The 27,940-nt window shown below is 39.5% G+C and overlaps 1 protein-coding gene across 2 annotated transcripts; it reads right to left on the reverse strand.

The window, feature by feature from the left end:
• Positions 1–5,807: 5,807 nt before the first annotated feature.
• LOC133619420 (Golgi-associated plant pathogenesis-related protein 1) lies at positions 5,808–27,931 on the reverse strand. Of its 2 annotated transcripts, none has more exons than XM_061980423.1 (6): positions 27,741–27,931; positions 25,280–25,435; positions 25,006–25,215; positions 22,564–22,641; positions 22,269–22,418; positions 5,808–6,284 (listed from the first exon to the last, which is right to left on the reverse strand). In XM_061980423.1, the coding sequence occupies exons 2-6, from the start codon at positions 25,380–25,382 to the stop codon at positions 6,178–6,180; spliced, it is 648 nt and encodes a 215-aa protein (XP_061836407.1). In that variant the 5' UTR covers positions 25,383–25,435; positions 27,741–27,931; the 3' UTR covers positions 5,808–6,177. The 2 variants fall into 2 exon arrangements, with proteins under 2 accessions (XP_061836407.1, XP_061836408.1); XM_061980424.1 differs by lacking the exon at positions 5,808–6,284 and adding an exon at positions 8,650–11,260.
• Between the last annotated feature and the right edge of the window lie 9 nt (positions 27,932–27,940).

Consider the following 27,940-nt stretch of genomic DNA (forward strand, 5'->3'; position numbering starts at 1 on the left):
GGCGACACGGCAGTGCGGCTGGATCAAAAGAGATGTCGGAGACGCTTTACTGAACCAAAAGTGTCTTTATTACAAGCGAGCGTCATTAAACAGGACTGCAGTACCTAGAGGAGGTCAAGTCGAAAAAATGAGGCACTCCTAACTTGGACGAGCCGAACCACAGTCTTATATTCCTTCTTACTTTGTCTGGGTGTGTGTTCATTCAGGAGAGTACAACCTGACCATGTAAAGCGATGTTCATGTGCAAGTGACCGGAAAACAACCTCTGTATGTTGTAACTTAAAAGTTGACGTGAAGATAGACAGGGAGTCTCTCCTCCAGGATAGAGCTATCACTTTTGCATTCCGAAGTCTGAATTTATTGCCTCTTCTCGTGAGACAGTTATGGTGAATGGGTTATACTTGTATAGCGCTATTCTACCTTCAACCCTTGACACTATTTCCACATTCACCCATTCACGCACACATTCACACACTGATGGCGGGAGCTGCCATGCAAGGCCCTAACCACGAACCATCAGGAGCAAGGGTGAACTGTCTTGCTCAAGGACACAATGAACGTGACTTGGTTGGTAGAAGGTGGGGATTGAACCAGGAACCCTCAGGTCGCTAGCACGGCCACTCTCCCAACCGCAACACGCCGTCCCCAGTTAACCCAGTCCACATGCGAACGTCCAACTAAGGCTCCTTAATTCATTATGGGCTCAAACATTATTTACTTGGTTCGCTTTCTCAAAGTTGAATATAAACGTTCACCATATGTAGAACATAACATGAGTTCATTAATAATTCACTTCAATACCAACCTTTGTTTAAAACGGGTAAATATTTAGAGTTATGAGTTACGCATGAAGTTTCGAGAAATTATCGAACCACTCCGTTCACGAGGCTTCATCTGACCATTAAAAGAGTGCGATATTGTTTTCATGTTTTAGTGGTTTTCAACGCACGGCGACATTTGTATTTTTTGAATGAAGAAGCTGGCGCAAAATTAATGTTTCCAAAACATTTAAAGTGATTTAGGTAGCCCTTTTTGTCTTGTTTTGTTTTTTTCTCATATTTTTTAGTACTATTACTCTGTTTTTGCTTTTGTTTTCTTTCCTTGATGTTGAAAGTGCCTTGACTTTTGTGTCAATTATAAATGTATGTTTGTTGTTCAATAAAATAAAAAAATACAAAAAAAACCACATAACACAAAAAAAAAATTACAAAAAATAAAAAATAAAATAAAATAAAATGAATGTTTCCGGTCCTAGCCGGGATTTCATCAGGGGTTTGCTCACGTGGAAACACTGCCCCCAAGCGACCACTTGGTGTAACTGCGCGATAGTCATTAATTTGACTACTGATAATTTTATTTTTAGTAATTAAAGAAAGTTTCTTTGGATAATCATCTGACCATTAAAAGAGTATGATAATGTTTACATGTTGTAATGGGTTTTTTTTTGTATTTTTTGAGTGAAGAAGCCGGCGCAAAAGGAATGTGTTTCCGGTCCCAGCCGGATTTCCTCAGGTGGAAACACTGCCCCTAAGCGACCACTTGGTGTAACTGCGCGATAGTCATATGACATGTTTACAACTGACAATTTTATTTTTAGTAATTAAAGAAAGTTTCTTTGGATAATCATCTGACCATTAAAAGAGTATGATAATGTTTACATGTTGTAATGGTTTTTTTTGTTTTTTTTGAGTGAAGAAGCCGGCGCTAAAGGAATGTGCTTCCGGTCCCAGCCGGGATTTCCTCAGGTGGAAACACTGCCCCCAAGCGACCACTTGGTGTAACTGCGCGATAATCATTCATTTGACTACTGACAATTTTATTTTTAGTAATTAAAGAACGTTTTTTTGAATGATCATCTGACCATTAAAAGAGTATGATAATGTTTACATGTTTTAATGTTTTTTTTGTATTTTTTGAGTGAAGAAGCCGGTGCAAAAGGAATGTGTTTCCGGTCCCAGCCGGGATTTCCTCAGGTGGAAACACTGCCCCTAAGCGACCACTTGGTGTAACTGCACGATAATCATTAATTTGACTACTGACAATTTTATTTTTAGTAATTAAAGAAAGTTTCTTTGGATAATCATCTGACCATTAAAAGAGTATGATAATGTTTACATGTTTTAATGGTTTTTTTGTATTTTTTGAGTGAAGAAGCCGGTGCAAAAGGAATGTGTTTCCGGTCCCAGCCGGGATTTCCTCAGGTGGAAACACTGCCCCTAAGCGACCACTTGGTGTAACTGCGCGATAATCATTAATTTGACTACTGACAATTTTATTTTTAGTAATTAAAGAAAGTTTCTTTGGATAATCATCTGACCATTAAAAGAGTATGATAATGTTTACATGTTTTAATGTTTTTTTTGTATTTTTTGAGTGAAGAAGCCGGCGCAAAAGGAATGTGTTTCCAGTCCCAGCCGGGATTTCCTCAGATGGAAACACTGCCCCCAAGCGACCACTTGGTGTAACCGCGCGATAGTCATTTGACATGTTTAACAACTGACAATTTTATTTTTATTAATTAAATAAAGTTTATTTGGATAATCATCTGACCATTAAAAGAGTATGATAATGTTTACATGTTTTAATGTTTTTTTTGTATTTTTTGAGTGAAGAAGCCGGCGCTAAAGGAATGTGTTTCCGGTCCCAGCCGGGATTTCCTCAGATGGAAACACTGCCCCCAAGCGACTACTTGGTGTAACTGCGCGATAGTCATTAATTTGACTACTGACAATTTTATTTTTAGTAATTAAAGAAAGTTTCTTTGGATAATCATCTGACCATTAAAAGAGTATGATAATGTTTACATGTTTTAATGTTTTTTTTGTATTTTTTGAGTGAAGAAGCCGGCGCAAAAGGAATGTGTTTCTAGTCCCAGCCGGGATTTCCTCAGATGGAAACACTGCCCCCAAGCGACCACTTGGTGTAACCGCGCGATAGTCATTTGACATGTTTAACAACTGACAATTTTATTTTTATTAATTAAATAAAGTTTATTTGGATAATCATCTGACCATTAAAAGAGTATGATAATGTTTACATGTTTTAATGGGGTTTTTTTTGTATTTTTTGAGTGAAGAAGCCGGCGCTAAAGGAATGTTTCCGGTCCCAGTCGGGATTTCCTCAGGTGGAAACACTGCCCTCAAGCGACCACTTGGTGTAACTGCGCGATAGTCATTAATTTGACTACTGACAATTTTATTTTTAGTAATTAAAGAAAGTTTTTTTGAGTAATCATATGACCATTAAAAGAGTATGATAATGTTCACATGTTTTAATGTTTTTTTGTGTTTTTTGAGTGAAGAAGTTAGCGCAAAAGGAATGTGTTTCCGGTCCCAGCCGGGATTTCCTCAGGTGGAAACACTGCCCTCAAGCGACCACTTGGTGTAACTGCGCGATAATCTTTCATTTGACTACTGACAATTTTATTTTTAGTAATTAAAGAAAGTTTTTTTGGATAATCATCCGACCATTAAAAGAGTATGATAATGTTTACATGTTTTAATGTTTTTTTTGTATTTTTTGAGTAAAGAAGCCGGCGCAAAAGGAATGTGTTTCCAGTCCCAGCCGGGATTTCCTCAGATGGAAACACTGCCCCCAAGCGACCACTTGGTGTAACTGCGCGATAATCATTAATTTGACTACTGACAATTTTATTTTTAGTAATTAAAGAAAGTTTTTTTGAATAATCATCTGACCTTTAAAAGAGTATGATAAAGTTTACATGTTTTCATGTTTTTATTGTATTTTTTGAGTGAAGAAATGTGTTTCCGGTCCCAGCCGGGATTTCCTCAGGTGGAAACACTGCCCCCAAGCGACCACTTGGTGTAACTGCGCGATAATCATTCATTTGACTACTGACAATTTTATTTTTAGTAATTAAAGAACGTTTTTTTGAATGATCATCTGACCATTAAAAGAGTATGATAATGTTTACATGTTTTAATGTTTTTTTTGTATTTTTTGAGTGAAGAAGCCGGTGCAAAAGGAATGTGTTTCCGGTCCCAGCCGGGATTTCCTCAGGTGGAAACACTGCCCCTAAGCGACCACTTGGTGTAACTGCACGATAATCATTAATTTGACTACTGACAATTTTATTTTTAGTAATTAAAGAAAGTTTCTTTGGATAATCATCTGACCATTAAAAGAGTATGATAATGTTTACATGTTTTAATGGTTTTTTTGTATTTTTTGAGTGAAGAAGCCGGTGCAAAAGGAATGTGTTTCCGGTCCCAGCCGGGATTTCCTCAGGTGGAAACACTGCCCCTAAGCGACCACTTGGTGTAACTGCGCGATAATCATTAATTTGACTACTGACAATTTTATTTTTAGTAATTAAAGAAAGTTTCTTTGGATAATCATCTGACCATTAAAAGAGTATGATAATGTTTACATGTTTTAATGTTTTTTTTGTATTTTTTGAGTGAAGAAGCCGGCGCAAAAGGAATGTGTTTCCAGTCCCAGCCGGGATTTCCTCAGATGGAAACACTGCCCCCAAGCGACCACTTGGTGTAACCGCGCGATAGTCATTTGACATGTTTAACAACTGACAATTTTATTTTTATTAATTAAATAAAGTTTATTTGGATAATCATCTGACCATTAAAAGAGTATGATAATGTTTACATGTTTTAATGTTTTTTTTGTATTTTTTGAGTGAAGAAGCCGGCGCTAAAGGAATGTGTTTCCGGTCCCAGCCGGGATTTCCTCAGATGGAAACACTGCCCCCAAGCGACTACTTGGTGTAACTGCGCGATAGTCATTAATTTGACTACTGACAATTTTATTTTTAGTAATTAAAGAAAGTTTCTTTGGATAATCATCTGACCATTAAAAGAGTATGATAATGTTTACATGTTTTAATGTTTTTTTTGTATTTTTTGAGTGAAGAAGCCGGCGCAAAAGGAATGTGTTTCTAGTCCCAGCCGGGATTTCCTCAGATGGAAACACTGCCCCCAAGCGACCACTTGGTGTAACCGCGCGATAGTCATTTGACATGTTTAACAACTGACAATTTTATTTTTATTAATTAAATAAAGTTTATTTGGATAATCATCTGACCATTAAAAGAGTATGATAATGTTTACATGTTTTAATGGGGTTTTTTTTGTATTTTTTGAGTGAAGAAGCCGGCGCTAAAGGAATGTTTCCGGTCCCAGTCGGGATTTCCTCAAGTGGAAACACTGCCCTCAAGCGACCACTTGGTGTAACTGCGCGATAGTCATTAATTTGACTACTGACAATTTTATTTTTAGTAATTAAAGAAAGTTTTTTTGAGTAATCATATGACCATTAAAAGAGTATGATAATGTTCACATGTTTTAATGTTTTTTTGTGTTTTTTGAGTGAAGAAGTTAGCGCAAAAGGAATGTGTTTCCGGTCCCAGCCGGGATTTCCTCAGGTGGAAACACTGCCCTCAAGCGACCACTTGGTGTAACTGCGCGATAATCTTTCATTTGACTACTGACAATTTTATTTTTAGTAATTAAAGAAAGTTTTTTTGGATAATCATCCGACCATTAAAAGAGTATGATAATGTTTACATGTTTTAATGTTTTTTTTGTATTTTTTGAGTAAAGAAGCCGGCGCAAAAGGAATGTGTTTCCAGTCCCAGCCGGGATTTCCTCAGATGGAAACACTGCCCCCAAGCGACCACTTGGTGTAACTGCGCGATAATCATTAATTTGACTACTGACAATTTTATTTTTAGTAATTAAAGAAAGTTTTTTTGAATAATCATCTGACCTTTAAAAGAGTATGATAAAGTTTACATGTTTTCATGTTTTTATTGTATTTTTTGAGTGAAGAAATGTGTTTCCGGTCCCAGCCGGGATTTCCTCAGATGGAAACACTGCTCCCAAGCGACCACTTGGTGTAACTGCGCGATAGTCATTAATTTGACATGTTTAACAACTGACGATTTTATTTTAGTAATCAAAGAATGGTTATTTGAATAATCATATTTGTGTACTGGTGCAATACAGCATGTTTTAAGTAGTTTAGTGGATTAAAGCTCATTTATAATATTTATGTAATAAAAGGACTATTGCAGCTGTGTTTTTTTTGGGTTTTTTTTACTTTTTTGTCTGCTAGCCTTATGCGGAAATAGTGTAATGTCAATAATAGTTATTTTTCTTTGACACACTTGTCACAGGCGTACACAAAGTTGCTCCAGGTCTTCTACTGCAGTGTGCAGGTCTGTGCTGGCTGTCCTGACGCCAAGTTGCAGGGAGTGTCATCTCCACTCACGTTGCAGGGAGTGTCATCTCCACTCGCTCCTCCCTCAGCTGGAAAATGCAACACAACATCACAAAATTTTATTCATTAAAAAAATATATCTCAAAAATATATATATAGTTTTGTTTTTGTTTATTTTTTTACTGCTGCTATCCACAAAGAAAATACAAGTATATGAACGTCTATTTGAGAGGTAGTCCATTCAGGACAATGAACCTTGGATCAAAGAGGTTTTATAGAAACATTGCTCTGGATTTTATTCAGAATCAGAATCGAGGAAAAGTTACAATATTTACACTAGGGTTGTACGGTATACCGGTATTAGTGTAGTACGCGGTCCTAATGAATCAAGAACGGTACTATACTCTGTTTGAAAAGTACCGGTTCGCCATATTTTTTATTTTATTTTTTAACAGGCATGACGGCGCGTCGTCGTCAGGTGGTGACATTGCTGGTTTTACGAGCAGAGGAGCATGTTCGGCAGTGCACACACACAGAGTACTTACAAGCAGACACAGTGTGTAGACAGAAAAGGGAGAACGGACGTATTTTGGTGTAAAAAGTAAAGATAAAGGTGAAGTTATAACACTGAAACGCCCTCAGGAAGAGGTGCTTTAAGACATGGCTAGCTAGCTAGCAGCTAACATCCATCCACAGTGTTTTAGCTACTTCTACATCACTAATCCTCGCCTCCATGGCGACAAATAAACTTTATTTACATGTATCATTATCACTGGAGGACGAGGAATAGCTAAACATGCTTCACTACACACCATAGGAGGATACAATAGCTCACCGGCGTCACAATGTAAACAAACGCCATGGGTGGATCTACACCTGACATTTACTGTAATGATACCAAGTACAATAGCGTATCTAGTCGATACTACTATGATTACATCGATATTTATCATCGTCACAAAATCTTTTTTCTTTTTTTTAAATTCATATTATATTCATAAACTCAGGAAATACGTCCCTGGACACATGAGGACTTAAAGTATGACCAATGTATGACCCTGTGACTACTTGGTATCGGATCGATACCTAAATGTGTGGTATCATCCAAAACTAATGTAAAGTATCAAACAAGAGAAGAATAAGTGATTATTATATTTTAACAGAAGTGTAGATAGAACATGTTAAAAGAGAAAGCAAGCAGATATTAACAGTAAATGAACAAGTGGATTAATAATACATTTTCTACCGCTTGTCCCTCATAATGTAGACAAAATAATAGAATGATAAATGACACAATATGTTACTGCATATGTCAGCAGACTAATTAGGAGTCTTTGTTTGTTTACTTACTACATACTTGCCAACTCTCCCGGATTTTCCGGGAGAATTTTCTCCCGAAAATCTCCCGAAATTCAGGCGGACATTCATTAACGTCCTCCCAGTGCGGTAACAACACACAACAACAGCAGTCACGTTTTTGTCTACCATAAAGCAGTTTGTCTGCCGTAAACAGCAATGTTGTGACACTCTTAAACAGGACAATACTGCCATCTAGTGCATTTGATGAAAGCACTTTTGTGCGTGCCACACAGCAATGCATCATCAGAGAGGGTGTTCAGCATGGTTCGAAAAATAGTGACAGAGAATAGAACAAGGATGGACAATTCAACCCTTAACTCAACAATGAGTAGATGAGTGTTATGTGTGTGTATATGTGTAAATAAATGAACACTGAAATTCAAGTATTTATTATATATATATATATATATATATATATATATATATATATATATATGTATATATATATATATATATATATATATATATATAATAAAATAAATATATATTTATAGCTAGAATTCACTGAAAGTCAAGTATTTCTTATATATATATATATATATATATATATATATATATATATATATATATATGAAATACTTGACTTAGTATTTCGTCAAGTATTTCTTATGTATATATATATATATATATATATATATATATAATAAAACATATATATATTTATAGCTAGAATTCACTGAAAGTCAAGTATTTCTTATATATATATATGTATATATATATGTATATATATATATATATATATATATATATATATATATGAAATACTTGACTTAGTATTACGTCAAGTATTTCTTATATATATATGTATATATATATATATATATATATATATATATATATATATATATATATATATATATATATATATACATGAAATACTTGACTTAGTATTTCGTCAAATATTTCTTATATATATATATATATATATATATATATATATATATATATATATATATATATGAAATATTTGACTTGGTGAATTCTAGCTGTAAATATACTCCTCCCCTCTTAACCACGCCCCCACGCCCCCCACCTCCCGAAATCGGAGGTCTCAAGCTTGGTAAGTATGACTTACTACTAAAAGACAAGTTGTCTAGTATGTTCACTATTTTATTTAAGGAGTAAATTACAATAATAAACATGTTTCATGTACCCTAAGATTTTTTGTTAAAGTAAAGACAATAATGACATTTTTGTGGTTCCCTTTATTTAGAAAAGTATCAAAAAGAATCAAAGTACATCCCACATCCGCGGTCCCCTCCAAGGTTTCTCACTGTATCCCATTGGGTTGCGTTTTTTTCTTGCCCTGATGTGGGATCTGAGCCGAGGATGTCGTTGTGGCTTGTGCAGCCCTTTGAGACACTCGTGATTTAGGGCTATGTAAATAAACTTTGATTGATTGATTGATTGTCCTCCACCAGCAGTTTCCAGAACGTCACATGCTCTCCAGGTTGAGCAAATGACATCTTAATGTCATTGTGCAAATTCCAAATCTCACCCTCAACAGCAAAGCTTGCACGTCATACTTGTACCAAACGGATAGCACATAGAGCTGTCTCCAGGCTCCATGGATGCAGAACCAGTAAAACGCCTTTCGAACTGTACTGACTTGCTTGAACTTTCTCCTCCTAATGTGCAGTCAAGCTGTGTCACACCTTTGCCTTGACGTTGTAGTTCTGCTGTAACTTGCTTTTAAACATAGTCACGGACTACAGCTTCACCGTTACCCTGCCGCTCTACATTTAATATATTCTCACCCCTGCTGTGTCCTTTTAATGGCAGAGTGGTGAGGAGCCATCTCCGGGTTGGGGAAGAAACCCTGCCCCATGTGGAGGAGTTCAAGTACTTTGGAGTCTTGTTCACGAGTGAGGGAAGAGTGGATCGTGAGAGATCGGGATCCCACTCCTCAGCCTTCCCGGTAAGGTCTATTCAGGTGTACTGGAGAGGAGGCTAGGCAGGATAGTCGAACCTCGGATGCAGGAGGAACAATGTGGTGTTCGTCCTGGTCGTGAAACTGTGGACTAGCTCTATAATCTTGGCAGGGTTCTTGACGGTGCATGGTCGGCAGTAAGTCGGACCCGTTTCCAGTGAGGGTTGGACTCCGCCAAGGCTGCCCTTTGTCACCGATTCTGTTCATAACTTTTATGGACAGAATTTCTCGGCGCAGTCAGGGCGTTGAGGGGATCCGGTTTGTTGGCTGCGGGATTAGGTCTCTGCTTTTTGCAGATGATGTGGTTCTGATGGCTTCATTTGGCCAGGATCTTCAGCTCTCACTGGATCGGTTCGCAGCCGAGTGTGAAGCGACTGGGATGGGAATCAGCACCTCCAAGTCCATGGTTCTCGCCCGGAAAAGGGTGGAGTGCCATCTCCGGGTTGGGGATGAGATCTTTCCCCAAGTGGAGGACTTCAAGTACCTCGGAGTCTTGTTCACGAGCGAGGGAAGAGTGGATTGTGAGATCGACAGGTGGATCGGTGCGGTGTCTGTTATGGTTTAACAGAGGGAGATAACGGCAACTGACACCAGAGGGTAGTAATGTTCAATAATTTATTATATATATATATATATAGTCCAAATATATATAATAATTAGGGGTGTGGGAAAAAATTGATTCGAATTCGAATCGCGATTCTCACGTTGTGCAATTCAGAATCGATTCTCGTTTTAAATTTTTTTTAATTATTATTATTATTTTTTTTTTTTAATTAATCAATCCAACAAAACAATACACAGCAATACCATAACAATGCAATCAAATTCCAAAACCAAACCCGACCCAGCAACACTTACTGCAATAAACAGAGCAATTGAGAGGAGACACAAACACCACACAGAACAAACCAAATGTAGTGAAACAAAAATGAATATTATCAACAACAGTATCAATATTAGTTATAATTTCAACATAGCAGTGATTAAAAATCCCTCATTGACATTATCATTAGACATTTATAAAAAATAAATAAAAAGAACAATAGTGTCACAGTGGCTTACACTTGCTTCGCATCTCATAAGCTTGACAACACACTGTGTCCAATATTTTCACAAAGATAAAATAAGTCATATTTTTGGTTCATTTAATAGTTAAAACAAATTTACATTATTGCAATCAGTTGATAAAACATTGTCCTTTACAATTATAAAAGCTTTTTACAAAAATCTACTACTCTGCTTGCATGTCAGCAGACTGGGGTAGATCCTGCTGAAATCATATGTATTGAATGAATAGAGAATCCTTTTGATTTGGGAAAAAAATCGCTTTTGAATAAAAAAATTGTGTTGAATTGAAAAAAAATCAATATTGAATCGAATCGTGACCCCAAGAATCGATTTTGAATCGAATCGTGACCCCAAGAATCGATATTGAATCGAATCGTGGGACACCCAAAGATTCACAGTCCTAATAATAATCAAACAATACTAAATATACGAACTAAGGAAATGGAGTGTGACAAAATCCAAAAGTGTATGTGGTGTGTGGCTATGTGTGTGATTAGCTGTGTGTGTTACCTAGTGTTGTGTTGGGCGAGAGGGGGAACAAGGCAGGAAGACAGTCCGTTGGGCAGGCAGATGATCCAGGACAGGAGCGAAGAGACAAGATCCGTTTCCAAGCGGGAGGTCAAGATCCAAGGGGGCAGTCCGAGAAGCAGGGGAACGACGACAAGGAATGACGAGACACACAGCAACGTCAAACACGGGAACAGAGTTCTGCGGTAGGATGACACGTCAATGAAACACGGAAGGGAAAACAGACAGAGAGAGCAGGATTGCATCAAGCAAGATGATCGCTGACTATACGCCAACAGATGATTATATTCCGGCGCCGGCATGCCAGGTTGTCCAGGCTTATGAAGGCAGCTCCTTCATTACAGGCAGGTGTGGTGATTGCCGGTAAATGATTGCAGCTGGCGGCTGCTGCAGGGCGGAGACGCGCGCGGAATGTCCCTGGAAGTGCGCGGCCGTGGGCGTGTCCCGAGGTGCGACAAGAAGAGCGCAAGGATGAGGGCGCATTCCAATGCGCCCTGGCCGTGACAGCGTCTTCAGTAATGCGGACCCTATATCGATCCGTTGTGGCGAAGAAGGAGCTGAGCCGGAAGGCAAAGCTCTAAATTTACCGGTCGATCTACGTTCCCATCCTCACCTATGGTCATGAGCTTTGAGTTATGACCGAAAGGTCATCCAGGAGGAGCTCAAAGTAAAGCCGTTGCTCCTCCACATGGAGAGAAGCCAGATGAGGTGGTTCGGGCATCTGGTCAGGATGCCACCCAAACGCCTCCCTAGTGAGGTGTTTAGGGCACGTCTGACTGGTGGGAGCCCACGGGGAAGACCCAGGACACGTTGGGAAGACCATGTCTCCCGGCTTGCCTGGGAACGCCTCGGGATCCCCCGGGAGGAGCTGGATGAAGTGGCTGGGGAAAGGAAAGTCTGGGCTTCCCTGCTTAGACTGCTGCCCCCGCGACCCAACCTCGGATAAGCGGTAGAAATGGATGGTGAGTAACTTTTGCCTGGCGCTCAAGTCTTCAAAAAACATCCTGATGAAAACACACAACTCTGCCAAAACCACCATATCTGTCGACTCTTCGAATTTGCGGGAAGAGCACTAACATACTCACAAACATTCTTCCTCAGTTGCTCGTCCACATCCACGGCCGTTCCCTCACATCACCTTGTAGAAGTATTGCAGGAGAGGTGCACTTCTTTAATGGCTTTCACGATCTGTGTTTAATTATTCAAGTCGTCCAAAAGGCTATCCGCTCCCTTCCCATCATCGGTGTCTTTGAGTGGCTTCTTGTGCTTAGCAAGGACGTGACTGACACGATAGGAAGCAATAGCTGTGTCCTTACCCTGGGTCTTCGGTTTGGCGGAGCTGCGCTTTCAAATCCCGCACTTTTGTGGCGCATGAAGGCGTTTTTGCAGGGAAATTCCTCTCGTAGCACCCGTGTACCACTTTAAATTGCCGCTACAGATTTGATTTCGTTTGCCAACGCCACAGTCGCATTGCGGATCCAACAAACAGGCTTTGAATGAGAATAAAGAAAAACAAATATTTCTCCCATTCAGGGTGAAAATGGTAGTGATGGAAAACCATACTTGCCAACCTTGAGCCCTCCGATTTCGGGAGGTGGGGTGGGGGAGTGGGGGCGGGGCGTGGTTGGGGGCGTGGTTAAGAGGGGAGGAGTATATTTAGAGTTAGAATTCACCAAGTCAAGTATTTTTACATATATATATATATATATATATATATATATATATATATATATATATATATATATATATATATATATATATATATATATAACAAATACTTGACTTTCAGTGAATTCTAGCTATATATATTTCTTTTATTATATATATATATATATATATATATATATATATATATATATATATATATATATATATATACATATACATATATATATATATATATATACATATATATATATATATATATATACATATATATATATATATATATATATATATATATATATATATATATATATATATATATATATATATATAAAAGAAATACTTTAATTTCAGTGTTCATTTATTTACACATATACACACACATAACACTCATCTACTCATTGTTGAGTTAAGGGTTGAATTGTCCATCCTTGTTCTATCCTTTGTCACTATTTTCTAACCATGCTGAACACCCTCTCTGATGATGCATTGCTGTGTGGCACGCACAAAAGTGCTTTCATCAAATGCAGTAGATGGCAGTATTGTCCTGTTTAAGAGTGTCACAACATTGCTGTTTACGGCAGACAAACTGCTTTACGGTAGACAAAAACGTGACTGCTGTTGTTGTGTGTTGTTGCCGCGCTGGGAGGATGTTAATGAAACTGCCTAACAATAAACCCACATAAGAAACCAAGAACTCGCCCTCGATCATTCTACATTCATAACGTGATTGGGCAGGCACGCTGTTTATAATGTGGGAAAGCGGACTCAGGTCCGCATGGCGCTGGAGGGGGCGTGGCCTCCAGCTCCGCCTGAATTTCGGGAGATTTTCGGGAGAAATTTTGTCCCGGGAGGTTTTCGGGAGAGGCGCTGAATTTCGGGAGTCTCCCGGAAAATCCGGGAGGGTTGGCAAGTATGTGGAAAACATTTACATGCCATCATATAACATTATACAGGTAAAAGCCAGTAAATTAGAATATTTTGAAAAACTTGATTTATTTCAGTAATTGCATTCAAAAGGTGTAACTTGTACATTATATTTATTCATTGCACACAGACTGATGCATTCAAATGTTTATTTCATTTAATTTTGATGATTTGAAGTGGCAACAAATGAAAATCCAAAATTCCGTGTGTCACAAAATTAGAATATTACTTAAAGCTAATACAAAAAAGGGATTTTTAGAAATGTTGGCCAACTGAAAAGTATGAAAATGAAAAATATGAGCATGTACAATACTCAATACTTGGTTGGAGCTCCTTTTGCCTCAATTACTGCGTTAATGCGGCGTGGCATGGAGTCGATGAGTTCCTGGCACTGCTCAGGTGTTATGATAAATAAATGATAAATGGGTTGTACTTGTATAGCGCTTTTCTACCTTCAAGGTACTTAAAGCGCTTTGACACTACTTCCACATTTACCCATTCACACACACATTCACACACTGATGGAGGGAGCTGCCATGCAAGGCGCTACCAGCACCCATCAGGAGCAAGGGTGAAGTGTCTTGCTCAGGACACAACGGACATGACGAGGTTGGTACTAGGTGGGGATTGAACCAGGGACCCTCGGGTCGCGCACGGCCACTCTTCCACTGCGCCACGCCATCACTGATGGTGGAAACTTTACACTAGACTTCAGGCAACGTGGATCCTGTGCCTCTCCTGTCTTCCTCCAGACTCTGGGACCTCGATTTCCAAAGGAAATGCAAAATTTGCATGGTTGGGTGATGGTTTGGGGTGCCATGTCATCTGCTGGTGTCGGTCCACTCTGTTTCCTGAGATCCAGGGTCAACGCAGCCGTCTACCAGCAAGTTTTAGAGCACTTCATGCTTCCTGCTGCTGACCTGCTCTATGGAGATGGAGATTTCAAGTTCCAACAGGACTTGGCGCCTGCACACAGTGCAAAATCTACCCGTGCCTGGTTTACGGACCATGGTATTTCTGTTCTAAATTGGCCCACCAACTCCCCTGACCTTAGCCCCATAGAAAATCTGTGGGGTATTGTGAAAAGGAAGATGCAGAATGCCAGACCCAAAAACGCAGAAGAGTTGAAGGCCACTATCAGAGCAACCTGGGCTCTCATAACACCTGAGCAGTGCCAGAAACTCATCGACTCCATGCCACGCCGCATTAACGCAGTAATTGAGGCAAAAGGAGCTCCAACCAAGTATTGAGTATTGTACATGCTCATATTTTTCATTTTCATACTTTTCAGTTGGCCAACATTTCTAAAAATCCCTTTTTTGTATTAGCCTTAAGTAATATTCTAATTTTGTGACACACGGAATTTTGGATTTTCATTTGTTGCCACTTCAAATCATCAAAATGAAATGAAATAAACATTTGAATGCATCAGTCTGTGTGCAATGAATAAATATAATGTACAAGTTACACCTTTTGAATGCAATTACTGAAATAAATCAAGTTTTTCAAAATATTCTAATTTACTGGCTTTTACCTGTATATCTTAGTATGTTTTACAATTGTACTGTTCTGGCTGCGGTTTATTCATCCCGAGTGTCCTTTTGTTATTTGCTCAGTCTCATTCCGAAAGTCTATGTTGCTGAGAAAAACACATTCTGTTAGTAAAAGCACATTCTGGCCAGGACGCTGTGAACTGTATCGCATCCTCCTCCTCTCTACTCCCTGGAAACTATCGGCACAAACCCGTTCAAGATTAGACAAAACAAACTGTGTACAGGGTTACAGTGCAGGAACGCTGATGGGTCGCCATTTTAAGGCACCCCGTAAAAGATAAGAAAAAGGTAACGCTGGGGAAAAAGATGAGTAAAAAAATACAATCTAGACTGGGCTCCTAAGGGGGCCTAGTCTGGAGTGGGGGAAAAACTCCATGCAATGCACACATAGACATGTTACATTTAATCACGACAAACTCGCAACAGAGGGGCGGGTAGTTGGGGCCCTGGAAGGCGACCGCTGCCATGACGCGCTGCCATCCGACCATCACCCCGAGAAAGAAGCGATGGTGAAGGCGTGGGGTGGGAGAGAGGGGGGGTTGTGTGCATGTGTGCCCAATTGTCCTTGGGTGTTATGATGTAATGTTTTTTTATGAACTGAGGCCGATCTGCAAAAGTTCGACTCCAGGTGTCGAGGGGGGGGGGAGGTCAAAAGCGTCCATCGTTGAGGTGTCCTCGGGGATGTTTTTCAGAACAGCCTGTTCCTGATAACACAGCGTCAAGGCCATTCGAGGAAGTCAAATCGTAGATTAGGATGTTTGTTTTCCGCGAGCAGACAAAAAACAATGGCTTGTCTGTTCTATTTGTCCATGCTGGCTTCTCTCAATTTCAATTCAATTTTCATTTTCAGCAAGCTTCTCCATGATGTGATCCATCTTGCGATTCAGTTCAGAAACCGCAGCAGACAGGTAGCGGCATGGGTAATGTTAGCTGTGATGCTAGCGGAGCGGTGTGAGTGGTAATATGAGAGAAAGAAGGTGCGAATCTGGTAACAAATGAAGGAAGAAGAATTAATTCCCAAGAAAAACAGCAGGGGGTCCATCGTCTGGCGGTGGTTTGGCTTCAAGCGGGAAGATGTTGAACAGACAACCGTAATATGTATGTGGCAAAAGCGTTGCTACAAAAAGTAGCGGCACTACTAATTTGTAGCATCATTTGAAAAGTCACCCGCTAGAGAATGAGGAGTGCTTGAAACTCCGCATGTCAACATCTCCGGCCGGTACCACCCGAAGCAACAATTTCCAGATCAACACCCTATGAAAAAAGTCATCAACAACAGTAGGAGATAACGTCCGCAGGAACCTACCACATAGCGAAGGACATACACTATTTGATTTCCTACTATGCAGCTCATTTTTATTTGACAGTTATTGAAATATCTTGTGTGACATCATGCACAAAAGTGCACTTTATTTGTTTTTACTATTGTAGTGGCGTTCTGTACAAAAAGTGCACTTTAATTTGGTGTTGTTTTGATATGTCATCTTAGTGACATCATGCACAAAAGTGCACTCATAGCTTGTTTTAAAATGTCTCTGACAATCCTGCACTTTCTGTTTTGGAAATGACATGAATGTTTATGCCACTGCTTGATAACTGTTTAATAAATACACTTTTGGTCAATTGACTTAGTTGTGATTTCCCTCTCTGCATGAAAGTTTAAAATGAGTATGTATTAATGCAGTATGAACAAGAATGTTTTAATGTAGACACATAGAATCATCATACTGCTGTGATTATATGCATCAGGTGTTAATTCAAGGCTAAGGCAAAATATCGAGATATATTCGTGTATCGTGACATGGCCTAAACATATCGAGATATTAATAAAAGGCCATATCGCCCAGCCCTAGCGTGGGCCCCAAAACTCTTGAGTCGGGAGACCTCTGACCCTTGATCCCAATCTCCAACCATGAGCAACATCTTAAATTTATTGCGATGTTTATATTCTCTCACATAATTTGAATTTCTGCATTCCTCCCTCTACTCCTGGGCCTTTTTGGCCCAACAGGTCATTTTTCAGACAGCGGTGACTGACAGCTAACTCTAGGAATAATTAGGTCTCTTTTTCAACTGAATAACACGTCTAAGAAACTCTGTGACCTTAATGGGCTGGCAAACAATATTTTAAGGATATTGTGCTATCTTAGGTAAATAATACACAACACCTTCCACCAAGGTCTCCTTTTTTCTAGCTGAAACCTAACCATTTTTACATGGGTTTGGACTGTATTAAAAGACTTCCGCCATCTCATGGTAATTCTGTCAAATTTGTCGCTCTGCCCAACACCGTCGACCTGATCCAGCATGTGTTCTGGCTGCACGACATTCCTGTGGATGTGGTTTACGACTGGGGCCTAGCCTTACATGTCTGGAAGGAACTCTACAAAGCATTGTGGGGGACATCTGGCTGCCTATCCTCAGGCTACCATTTACAAACCAACAGACAAAATCTGGAGGCAACGATCTGCTGCGTGTGTCTCAGCTCCGGATGCCCTCGATCAGCGCGATGCCGTAGTGAAATTCTGGAAGTGATAGACTTGTCCCTGATCATGACCTACGGGATGCATTTAGCAAGGACTGATTTTGATTTTTATTTTTATTCAAGATTAGCTGGTTGCCACAACAACCCACTAGTCTTCCTGGGGTCCACTAACTCAATACGATTACAAGTAAAAGCATCTAATTATAACTACACAATACAGAAAAATAAATAAAAGCATCAATAAGAAAACAAGCAAACAATTTACAGTCACAGATTACTAATTACCATATAAATATAACTACACAATATAAAACCAAACAAAATCATCAATCAACAAGCAAACTAATTTAAGGACTCAGATAAAATATTAGTTTCTTTTTAAAAACCTGTTTACTTTCAATGCCGGTGAGAATTTGAGGCAGGTTATTCCAGAGCAATACAGATCTATAAACAAAAGATTTCCGCATAGCATTCTTCCTGGGACGAGGGAGTACAAAATGCCCCTCACTAGACGCCCTGGTATTATGATTATGTATAGTGCTACTGTGAACTATTTGGGCCATGAGAAAATCAGGAGTTTTACTACCGGTTACTGATTTGAACAATATTAGAGTATTAGCTGACAACCTGTTCTGCACTGTTAGCCAGGAAAGAGAAGCATGCATTTGGTTCACATTGGTTCTTAGTGAACAACCCAGGCCCAGCCTTGCTGCTCTATTCTGGACAATCTGGAGCTTGCTGATCTCACCACTTGCAGCAGACGCCCAGACTGTAGAACAATAGTCAAGACTAAACTCTTAACAATCTGACAAAGAAGAGGTGGATCAACAAAAGCAGTGCATTTCCTGGAAATACCAACAGCCCTTCCCATCGTTGTAACTATATCACTGATATGATTTGACCAGGATAGAGTGCAGTCCAGCATCACTCCAAGGAGCTTGGCACTTCTGACCTGTGAACTGTTGAAATACCAATCCTCAGATCCAACTTTGGGTCACAAGATAACCCTTGCCTAGTCCCCAATACAATACTTTTTGTTTTGGAGATGTTAAGGACAAGTCTGTTACATACTGTCCAGTCATGCACAGCTTTTAGTTCCTCACTCAATACTACATTAAAAGGGAACATTATCACAATTTCAGAAGGGTTAAAACCATTAAAAATCAGTTCCCAGTGGCTTATTTTATTTTTCGAAGTTTTTTTCAAAATTTTACCCATCACGCAATATCCCTAAAAAAAGCTTCAAAGTGCCTGATTTTAACCATCGTTATATACACCCGTCCATTTTCCTGTGACGTCACATAGTGATGCCAGCACAAACAAACATGGCGCATAGAACAGCACGCTATAGCGACATTAGCTCTGATTCAGACTCGGATTTCAGCGGCTTAAGCGATTCAACAGATTACGCATGTATTGAAACGGATGGTTGTAGTGTGGAGGCAGGTAGCGAAAACGAAATTGAAGAAGTAACTGAAGCTATTGAGCCATATCGGTTTGAACCGTATGCAAGCGAAACCGACGAAAACAACACGACAGCCAGCGACACGGGAGAAAGCGAGGACGAATTCGGCGATCGCCTTCTAACCAACGATTGGTATGTGTTTGTTTGGCATTAAAGGAAACTAACAACTATGAACTAGGTTTACAGCATATGAAATACATTTGGCAACAACATGCACTTTGAGAGTGCAGACAGCCCAATTTTCATCAATTAATATATTCTGTAGACATACCCTCATCCGCTCTCTTTTCCTGAAAGCTGATCTTTCCAGTTTTGGAGTTGATGTCAGCAGGCCAGGGAAGCTAGGGTCGATATTCTTCTCTTGATCATCTTCGGTGGCATAAGGGACGGTGTTAGCCAAGACATCCAGGGGGTTTAGCTCGCTCGTCTGCGGGAACAAACTGCCGCCATTGCTCGCCGTGCTACCGAGGTCCTTTGTCCCTGAATTGCTCACACACTCCGGCAGATTTAATGGGGGTCTGGCGGCAGATTTCTTTGACTTTATCGTTGGAAATGCATCTGCTTTGAGTGTCGCAGGATATCCACACATTCTTGCCATCTCTGTCGTAGAATAGCTTTCGTCGGTAAAATGTGAGGAACAAACGTCCAGTTTCTTGCCACTTTCGCATCTTTGGGCCACTGGTGCAACTTGAATCCGTCCCTGTTCGTGTTGTTACACCCTCCGACAACACACCGACGAGGCATGATGTCTCCAAGGTACGGACAACAGTCGAAAAAACGGAAAATAACAGAGCTGATTTGACTCGGTGTTTGTAATGTGTTTGAGAAAATGGCGGATTGCTTCCCGATGTGACGTCACGTTGTGACGTCATCGCTCCGAGAGCGAATAATAGAAAGGCGTTTAATTCGCCAAAATTCACCCATTTAGAGTTCGGAAATCGGTTAAAAAAATATATGGTCTTTTTTCTGCAACATCAAGGTATATATTGACGCTTACATAGGTCTGGTGATAATGTTCCCCTTTAAGTACACTGCATGATGGTGCAGCATGATATAAGGTTGCATCATAAGCATAAAGAACCAATTTGGCTCGCCCGGTAGCCCAAGGTAAATCATTGGTGAATATAGAAAAAAGTAAAGGTCCCAGGCAACTTCCCTGTGGAACACCACAATCCAAACTTCTGCTATTAGACAAGCTGCCATTAAGATACACCTGTTGTGATCTTGAGGACAATTAACTATGTACCCACATTAAAGCCAAAGTATTAAACCATAACATTTAAGTTTCTCAATTAAAAGAGAGTGGTCAATCACGTCAAAAGCAGCACTAAAATCTAACAGCACAGCTCCAACCAACATAGAATTATCTATAGCATTAAGCCTATCGTCTAAGCTTTGTCATTACCTCCACACAGACCATATGATTGCCGCATTAATCTCTGACCACAACAGTCTGGAAGGCATTATGTAGGTTTCTGGGGGCATCGCAAAACCTCTCCTCGGGCTTCCACCCACAGACCTATGATCAGACTGACCGGGCAAATCAGGATCTGGAGGGCGCAATTAGCTGCGTTTGCCACCAGCAGACAGTCTGCTGGGCTATCAACCTACCATGGATTGGTTACGGCCATAATACCCCGGTCAGCGCGGCCGCTGGAATGTCACCGTCTCACTCTGCCTATGGATACCTACCGCCCGCCTTTCCTTCACTGGAGACGGAAGTTGCCGCTCCATCTGTGGCTGTCCACCTGCGCCATGCACGCCAAACACGGTGTAACACTCAGGCTGCTCTGTCACGCAACCAGTGCCTTGCCTAACGCCACCGAAGCACAGCACCGGAATACAAGCCTGACCAAAAGATGTGGTTGTCTTCATGTGGAATCTAAAATGCTTCAGCAAAGATTAATAGGTCCTTATCCCATTGAGAGTCATCAAACCCACTTACCTTTACGTCTTCCAGATTGCCCCAGGATACATCCCCTTCTCAAGTCCGTTGCCGCAAAGCCTCGTGAGCTCTGAAGTTCTTCTCCCGCCACCCAGGCTTATTGCTGCATTTACCGTCAAGACCTTTTCAAGCGTGAGGAGAAGGGGCAGGGATCTTCAGTACTTTGTCGACCTGGAAGAGTACGGTGCTCTCCTGCCTTCCCCAGTATTTTGTCCCTGCTGTTGTTTCTATTCCTCCATGCTTCCTTTCTCGGTGGGGGACGGCCTAATTGGACTCACCTGATCCTAATTTGTCGCTGGGCTATTTAAGCAGGGCTAAGGCAGCTTTTCCCGTCCCATAAATCGCTTCCACGATTCTTCCACAGGTCAATAGTGAATTGTTTTTACACTCATCTCTATTTTTGTTTCATCTTTTCTCCAGAGGTTGAGTCTTTATCTTCTGTGGACAAACAATTCCCAGAGTGTCCTGGCCGTCCCCTCGCCAACTGCTGGAAGCTCACTGTATTTTTATGGTGTGCACTTTTTCCCCATCGCCTTTTGTTTGGAATATTATTATCCAACTCTAACCAGTTGATCTGGCGTCTCTTTTCTTCTCCGCTCTGCCCTCCTCTCCTGCGTGGAGAGGTTATCAGGTGACCAGAGATGAAGAGCTAGCTGTTCAAAGTCGGGACCCGGGGTCTGACCACTCCTCTGTGCATCAGTTGGGGACGTCTCTGCGCTGCTGACTTGTCTCCATTCAAGATGACCCCTGCTGGCCCCACTATGGACTGGACCCTCACATTATTAACTAGATCCACTCGACATCCATTGCACCGACCCCCCCACAGCAGCGGTCCCCTCCGAGGTTTCTCATTGTGCCCATTGGGTTGAGTTTTTTCTTGCCTTGATGTGGGATCTGAGCCGAGGATGTGGTTGTGGCTTGTGCAGCCCTTTGAGACACTTGTGATTAAGGGCTATATAAATAAACTTTGATTGATTGATTGATATTGAAGAAAGAACCGCACTTTTTGTTCTACCTTGCCTCGCGTCTCTGCATCTGGGGTGCAACCAGTGACTAAGTCGTGACATAAACAATATCATGGCTATTCTCAGACCTAATGTTCTGTAAAGAAATATTTATTCATCAATGAAAAAGGTAATATTACTGACCTGGCGGGAGGACATTTGCCATGAAGTGTCGCTGCCCGTTCATGTTGCCAGCTGGTCGGTATTGGCCAACCACAAAGACCTTGTGGCCATCAGTTGCCAGGCCGACTCCCAGGTGGACGCTTTCTTTCCACACAACCTGAGTAAAATGACCTGTGAAGAAGAAACGCAATCAGGTGGAAACACTGCAGCTTTTGGACGAATCACCTCAGTAATAGAATATTACCAACAAAACATGTTGACTTTGTACTTTTCCCCATGCATTTCTGTGGAATTGTTCAAATATGCAACTCCTTACCCGTGCCGCTACTAAACCCTGGTCTGCTCCAGTTGTAGTTGTTGACTTCACTGTACCAGGAATCTACAGCTTCTTTTCCTAGAGACAAGACACACAATGACATTCTTTAATGGCAAAGTGCTTTTCACTGAGGGCCACATGGCAATCATGGCTGCCCTCAGAGGGTCGCTTATAACAGTGAGGAATAAATGGATATAAATGTTTGAGGCTACTAGGGTTGTTTCCATACCAATATTTTGGTACCGGAAAACTAATGGGTTGCTATGGTGACAAACAAGAGTGCACAATGAGTCCAAAAACAAAACCGAACATGACTAAAACAAAACATGATCACACAGACATGACATATATGTATACATATATATGTATATGTATGTGTGTATATATATATATATATATATATATATATATATACACATACATATATATATACATATATACATATAAACATATATATACATATATATGTATATATATATATATATATATATATATATATATATATATATATATATATATATATATATATATATATATATATATATGTATACATATATACATATGTATATATATGTATACATACATACATATATATATATATATATATATATATATATATATATATATATATATATATATATATATATATACACACATACATATACATATATATGTATACATATATGTCATGTCTGTGTGATCATGTTTTGTTTTAGTCATGTTCGGTTTTGTTTTTGGACTCATTGTGCACTCTTGTTTGTCACCATAGCAACCCATTAGTTTTCACCTGTCACGTCACGCACCTGTTTCATGTTTTGAGTCACGCACCTGTTTTCGTTAATCGTGTCTGTAGTATTTAAGTTCATTGTTTTCAGTTTGTCTTGCTGGCGACACCCGGATTCATACCCCTGTCACACTCTGTTTACCTCTGCGTACTTCATGCCCTGTCCAAGTAAGTTTTTTTTTATTCATGCCACAGTTAGCGACTTTTGTTCATGTCCTTAGTTTTTTGCCCACGTGCAAGTATTGGTTTCATTTGTCAAGTTTGTACTTCCGCCTTGTGCGCACCTTTAGTTTGTTCTTTTTGTTATAGTAAAATTAAATATGTCTTCACCTTCACGCCATGTCTGGTCCAAATGTTCATTTGCACTACGGGAGAACAAACCACGCCATAGTCCAAGTCTTGACAATATATAAATATATATACACATATATATACATATATATGTATACATATGTATATATATGTATACATATACAGTATATATACATATATATATACATCCATCCATCCATTCATTTTCTATATACATACATATGTATGTATATATACACACACATATATATGTGTATATATACATACATATATGTATATATACACACACATATATATGTGTATATATACATACATATATGTATGTATATATGTATACATATGTATGTATGTAGATATACATACATATGTATGTGTATATACATACATATGTATGTATGTATATATAAATACATATATATGTATAAATATATACATACATATGTATGTTTATATACATACACATATATGTATATACATACATATATATGTATATATATACATATATATGTATATATACATACAAATGTATGTATATATACATACATATATATGTATATATACATACATATGTATGTTTATATACATACATATGTATGTTTATATACATACACATATATGTATATACATACATATATATGTATATATACATACATATGTATGTTTATATACATACATATGTATGTTTATATACATACACATATATGTATATACATACATATATACATACATACATACATATGTATGTATGTATATATATACATATACATACATACATACATATACGTGTGCATGTGTGTGTGTGTGCGTGTTTTACATTCCATTGTAATTACTTTATTGAAATAACAAACCCCTGGCGCTGTATTGTACCGTTTTGGTATTGTCCTTGTAATCATTTCATGTTTTCGAATGTTTGTAAATGTGAACTTTATAAATAAAGGTATATTAATTTTTTTGTTTAAAAAGGAACAAAAAAAACATTGTATCCTTCATAACATGAAGACATTTAGATGAACTTCCAACAAAGAATGACTTTATCAATATTGTATTTTAGTCTGTAACAGAATTGCTTTGATTTCATTATTTGCCTGAAATAGTGAAAAAAAAATAAAAAAAATTCAAACTAAAACATTTTTGGACCAAACCGAACCATATGATACTGAACATGAAATGAAATCAACTCGATAAATAATAATAGTTCAGCAACATTAACCTAATATAACACGATATAAAATACTTTAATCTACAAAACAAAAATGAGAGGGGTTTGAAGCATGCATGATACTGATAAAGCATGGTGGTCATAGGGGGGTCCGGCCCCACATGAAGTCGACTAGTGAAATATTTACCTGTCGGTTCAATGGTGGCCGAGCTCCACTTGGCGTAAAGATTTTCTCCGTACGCGGTGTTGCTGTGCTGCATGGCGCCTGAAGCTAGCAGGCGATCCGCCCACGTCTGGGCCGCCGCGCTCACCTCCTGGCTGAGGGCCATGGGCGGAGAGCCGTGCTTGGCCCTGTATGCGTTGTGCGCCTCCAGGAAGTCCCGCTGAAAGCTTTCATCTGTCAAGCAGCTGAAAGTGAGTGATGTCGGCGCGCGTGGATCATGGAGAGAGGCTGCACTCACCTGCCATTGCGTCCCAACAACAACTGGACACCAGAGTGCAGAGCAATAATGCTGTGATTAGAGCACAGCGAGCTTTGCTTCTGCGCTGGTATTTGAGTGGCATGGAGGCGGAGACAAAGCCACTGGGATCCTTTTTCCGGTCTAGTCACCTGAGGACTATGTCAAGCACATTCATTTATTTCTCTTTTAGGGCGTCCAAAGCAGCTCTTTTTTACATCGGAAAAATACTATGAAAGAAAACATAAAGTGGAAAAAAAGGTGAAATTTAACAAGAAAATGATGACTAATCACAGAAAGCTGACATGTTTTTTTGTCTTTAAAACTGTCATTGCTCAAAAAATAATAATAAGGAATCAAAATCAATGTTGTTATGAAGGCTCCAATTACTTCACATCAAATATTTTTGTGTTTGCCATAAAAAGACAAAGTTTTCTATGACAAAAAGGGCATAAAACAAACAACAACTGGACACCAGAGTGCAGAGCAATAATGCTGTGATGAGAGCTGGTATTTGAGTCGCGTGGAGGCGGAGACAAAGTCACTGGGATTCTTTTTCCGGTCTATGGACTAAGTCATCAAGCACATCCGTTTATTTCTCTATAAGGGCGTCCAAAGCAGCTCTTTTTTACATCGAAAAATACTATGAAAGAAAACATAAATTGGGAAAAAAGTGCATTCAGGTGAAATTTAACAAGAAAATGTTGATTGATTGATTGATTGATTGATTGGTTGATTGATTGATTGATTTGAACTTGTATTAGTAGATTGCACAGTACAGTACATATTCCGTACAATTGACCACTAAATGGTAACACCCGAATACGTTTTTCAACTTGTTTAAGCCGGGGTCCACGTTAATCAATTCATGGTATAAATATATACTATCAGCATAATACAGTCATCACACAAGTTAATCATCAGAGTATATACATTGAATTATTTACATTATTTACAATCCGGGGGGTGGGATGCGGAGGCGGTTGGGGCGGGGATGGGGTTAGCTTTGGTTGCTATCAGCACTTCAGTCATCAACAATTATATCATCTGAGAAATGGACATTGTAACAATGTAGGTCTGACTACGTAGGATATGTACAGCGAGCAGTGAACATAGTGAGCTCAGAAAGCATAAGAACAAGTATATACCTTTGATTATTTACATTTGATTATTTACAATCCGGAGAGGTGGGATGTGGTGGGGGGAGGGTGTTAGTCTAGGGTTGTAATTGCCTGGAGGTGTTCTTTTAGTGCGGTTTTGAAGGAGGATAGAGATGCACTTGTGGGTAGTGTTATTAGCTGGGTGAGATCGTGCAGATTACAAAGCTTGCTGTAAGATTTGAAGACAGGCGCATCTCTGCGTTGAATATCTGTGTTCAGATCTCCAGTTATAATTGTCTCCACGTTTTCTACCTCAGCTAAGCACTCCTCGAGAGCACCACAGAAATCACTCTGATTAGGGGGTCTGTATACAGTCCCTATCAGTACCGTCTTTTGACTCTAATCATAGACCTACTCAGTGGCCTAGTGGTTAGAGTGTCCGCCCTGAAATCGGTATGTTGTGAGTTCAAACCCCGGCCGAGTCATACCAAAGACTATAAAAATGTGAGCCATTACCTCCCTGCTTGTGACTCAGCATCAAGGGTTGGAATTGGGGGTTAAATCACCAAAAATGATTTTCGGGCGCGGCCACTGCTCCTACCCACTGCTCCCCTCACCTCCCAGGGGGTGATTAAGGGGATGGGTCAAATGCGGAGGACAAATTTCACCACACCTAGTGTGTGTGTGACAATCGTTGGTACTTTAACTTTAACTTAAGAAAGCTGCCATGGAGACTGTTTTTTTTTTGTCTTTGCTCCAAAAAAAAAAAAAATCAAATGTTATGAGTTATTGACCCATTGAAGGCTCCAATTACTTCACATTAAATATTCCTCTTTGAAATAATCATTGTGTTTGCCATAAAAAAAACGAAAGTTTTTAATGACAAAAAGGGCATAGAACAAACAACAAAAAGAAAAAAATCGGCGGATGGATTTGAAGTTGAAAAAACAAAAAAACAAAAAAATGTAAGACGCATTTTGAAAATTTTTGTGAGGATTTTAAAGTGATTTTGTTTGAACTACCACTGTGTCAAAAATAATAATGAATCCAAATCAATGTCGTTATAAATTATTGACAAAACTTAGGCTCCAGTTACTTCATATCAAAAATTCAAATTTAAAAAATGTTTTTATTTATAAATATATATATATATATTTTAATGACAAAAAGGGCATTAAACATACAAAAAACATGAACAAATAAATCAAATAAAAATAATTGACGGAGAGATCTAAAGTTGATCCAAAGATTTAAGTGTTGGAATTAAAACAAAATTAAAAAACAATGTATGACTTTTTTTACACTTTTAGAATTTCATTGGGCTCGTGGGGGCCAGGTTGCTGGTGGGGCGGGGGCGGTCTTACCGTCTGGTTGCGGGGAGTTTCTGGTCCCTTCGGGGCGGGGCATCCCGCCTTTCTGCCCGGGTGGGGTGTGGTCTCTCGCTGGCTTGGGGGCTGGCTGTCCCCTGCTTCCCCCGTGCCTTGTCCTCTGCCGGGCACGTCTGTCTACGGCCTGCTGCTGGCTCTTCCGGGCGGCACGTTGGGCCCGGTTCTGGGGCTGCCAC

This window comes from Nerophis lumbriciformis, linkage group LG20 (genome assembly GCF_033978685.3).
Source record: "Nerophis lumbriciformis linkage group LG20, RoL_Nlum_v2.1, whole genome shotgun sequence".
Classification (NCBI taxonomy): domain Eukaryota; kingdom Metazoa; phylum Chordata; class Actinopteri; order Syngnathiformes; family Syngnathidae; genus Nerophis; species Nerophis lumbriciformis.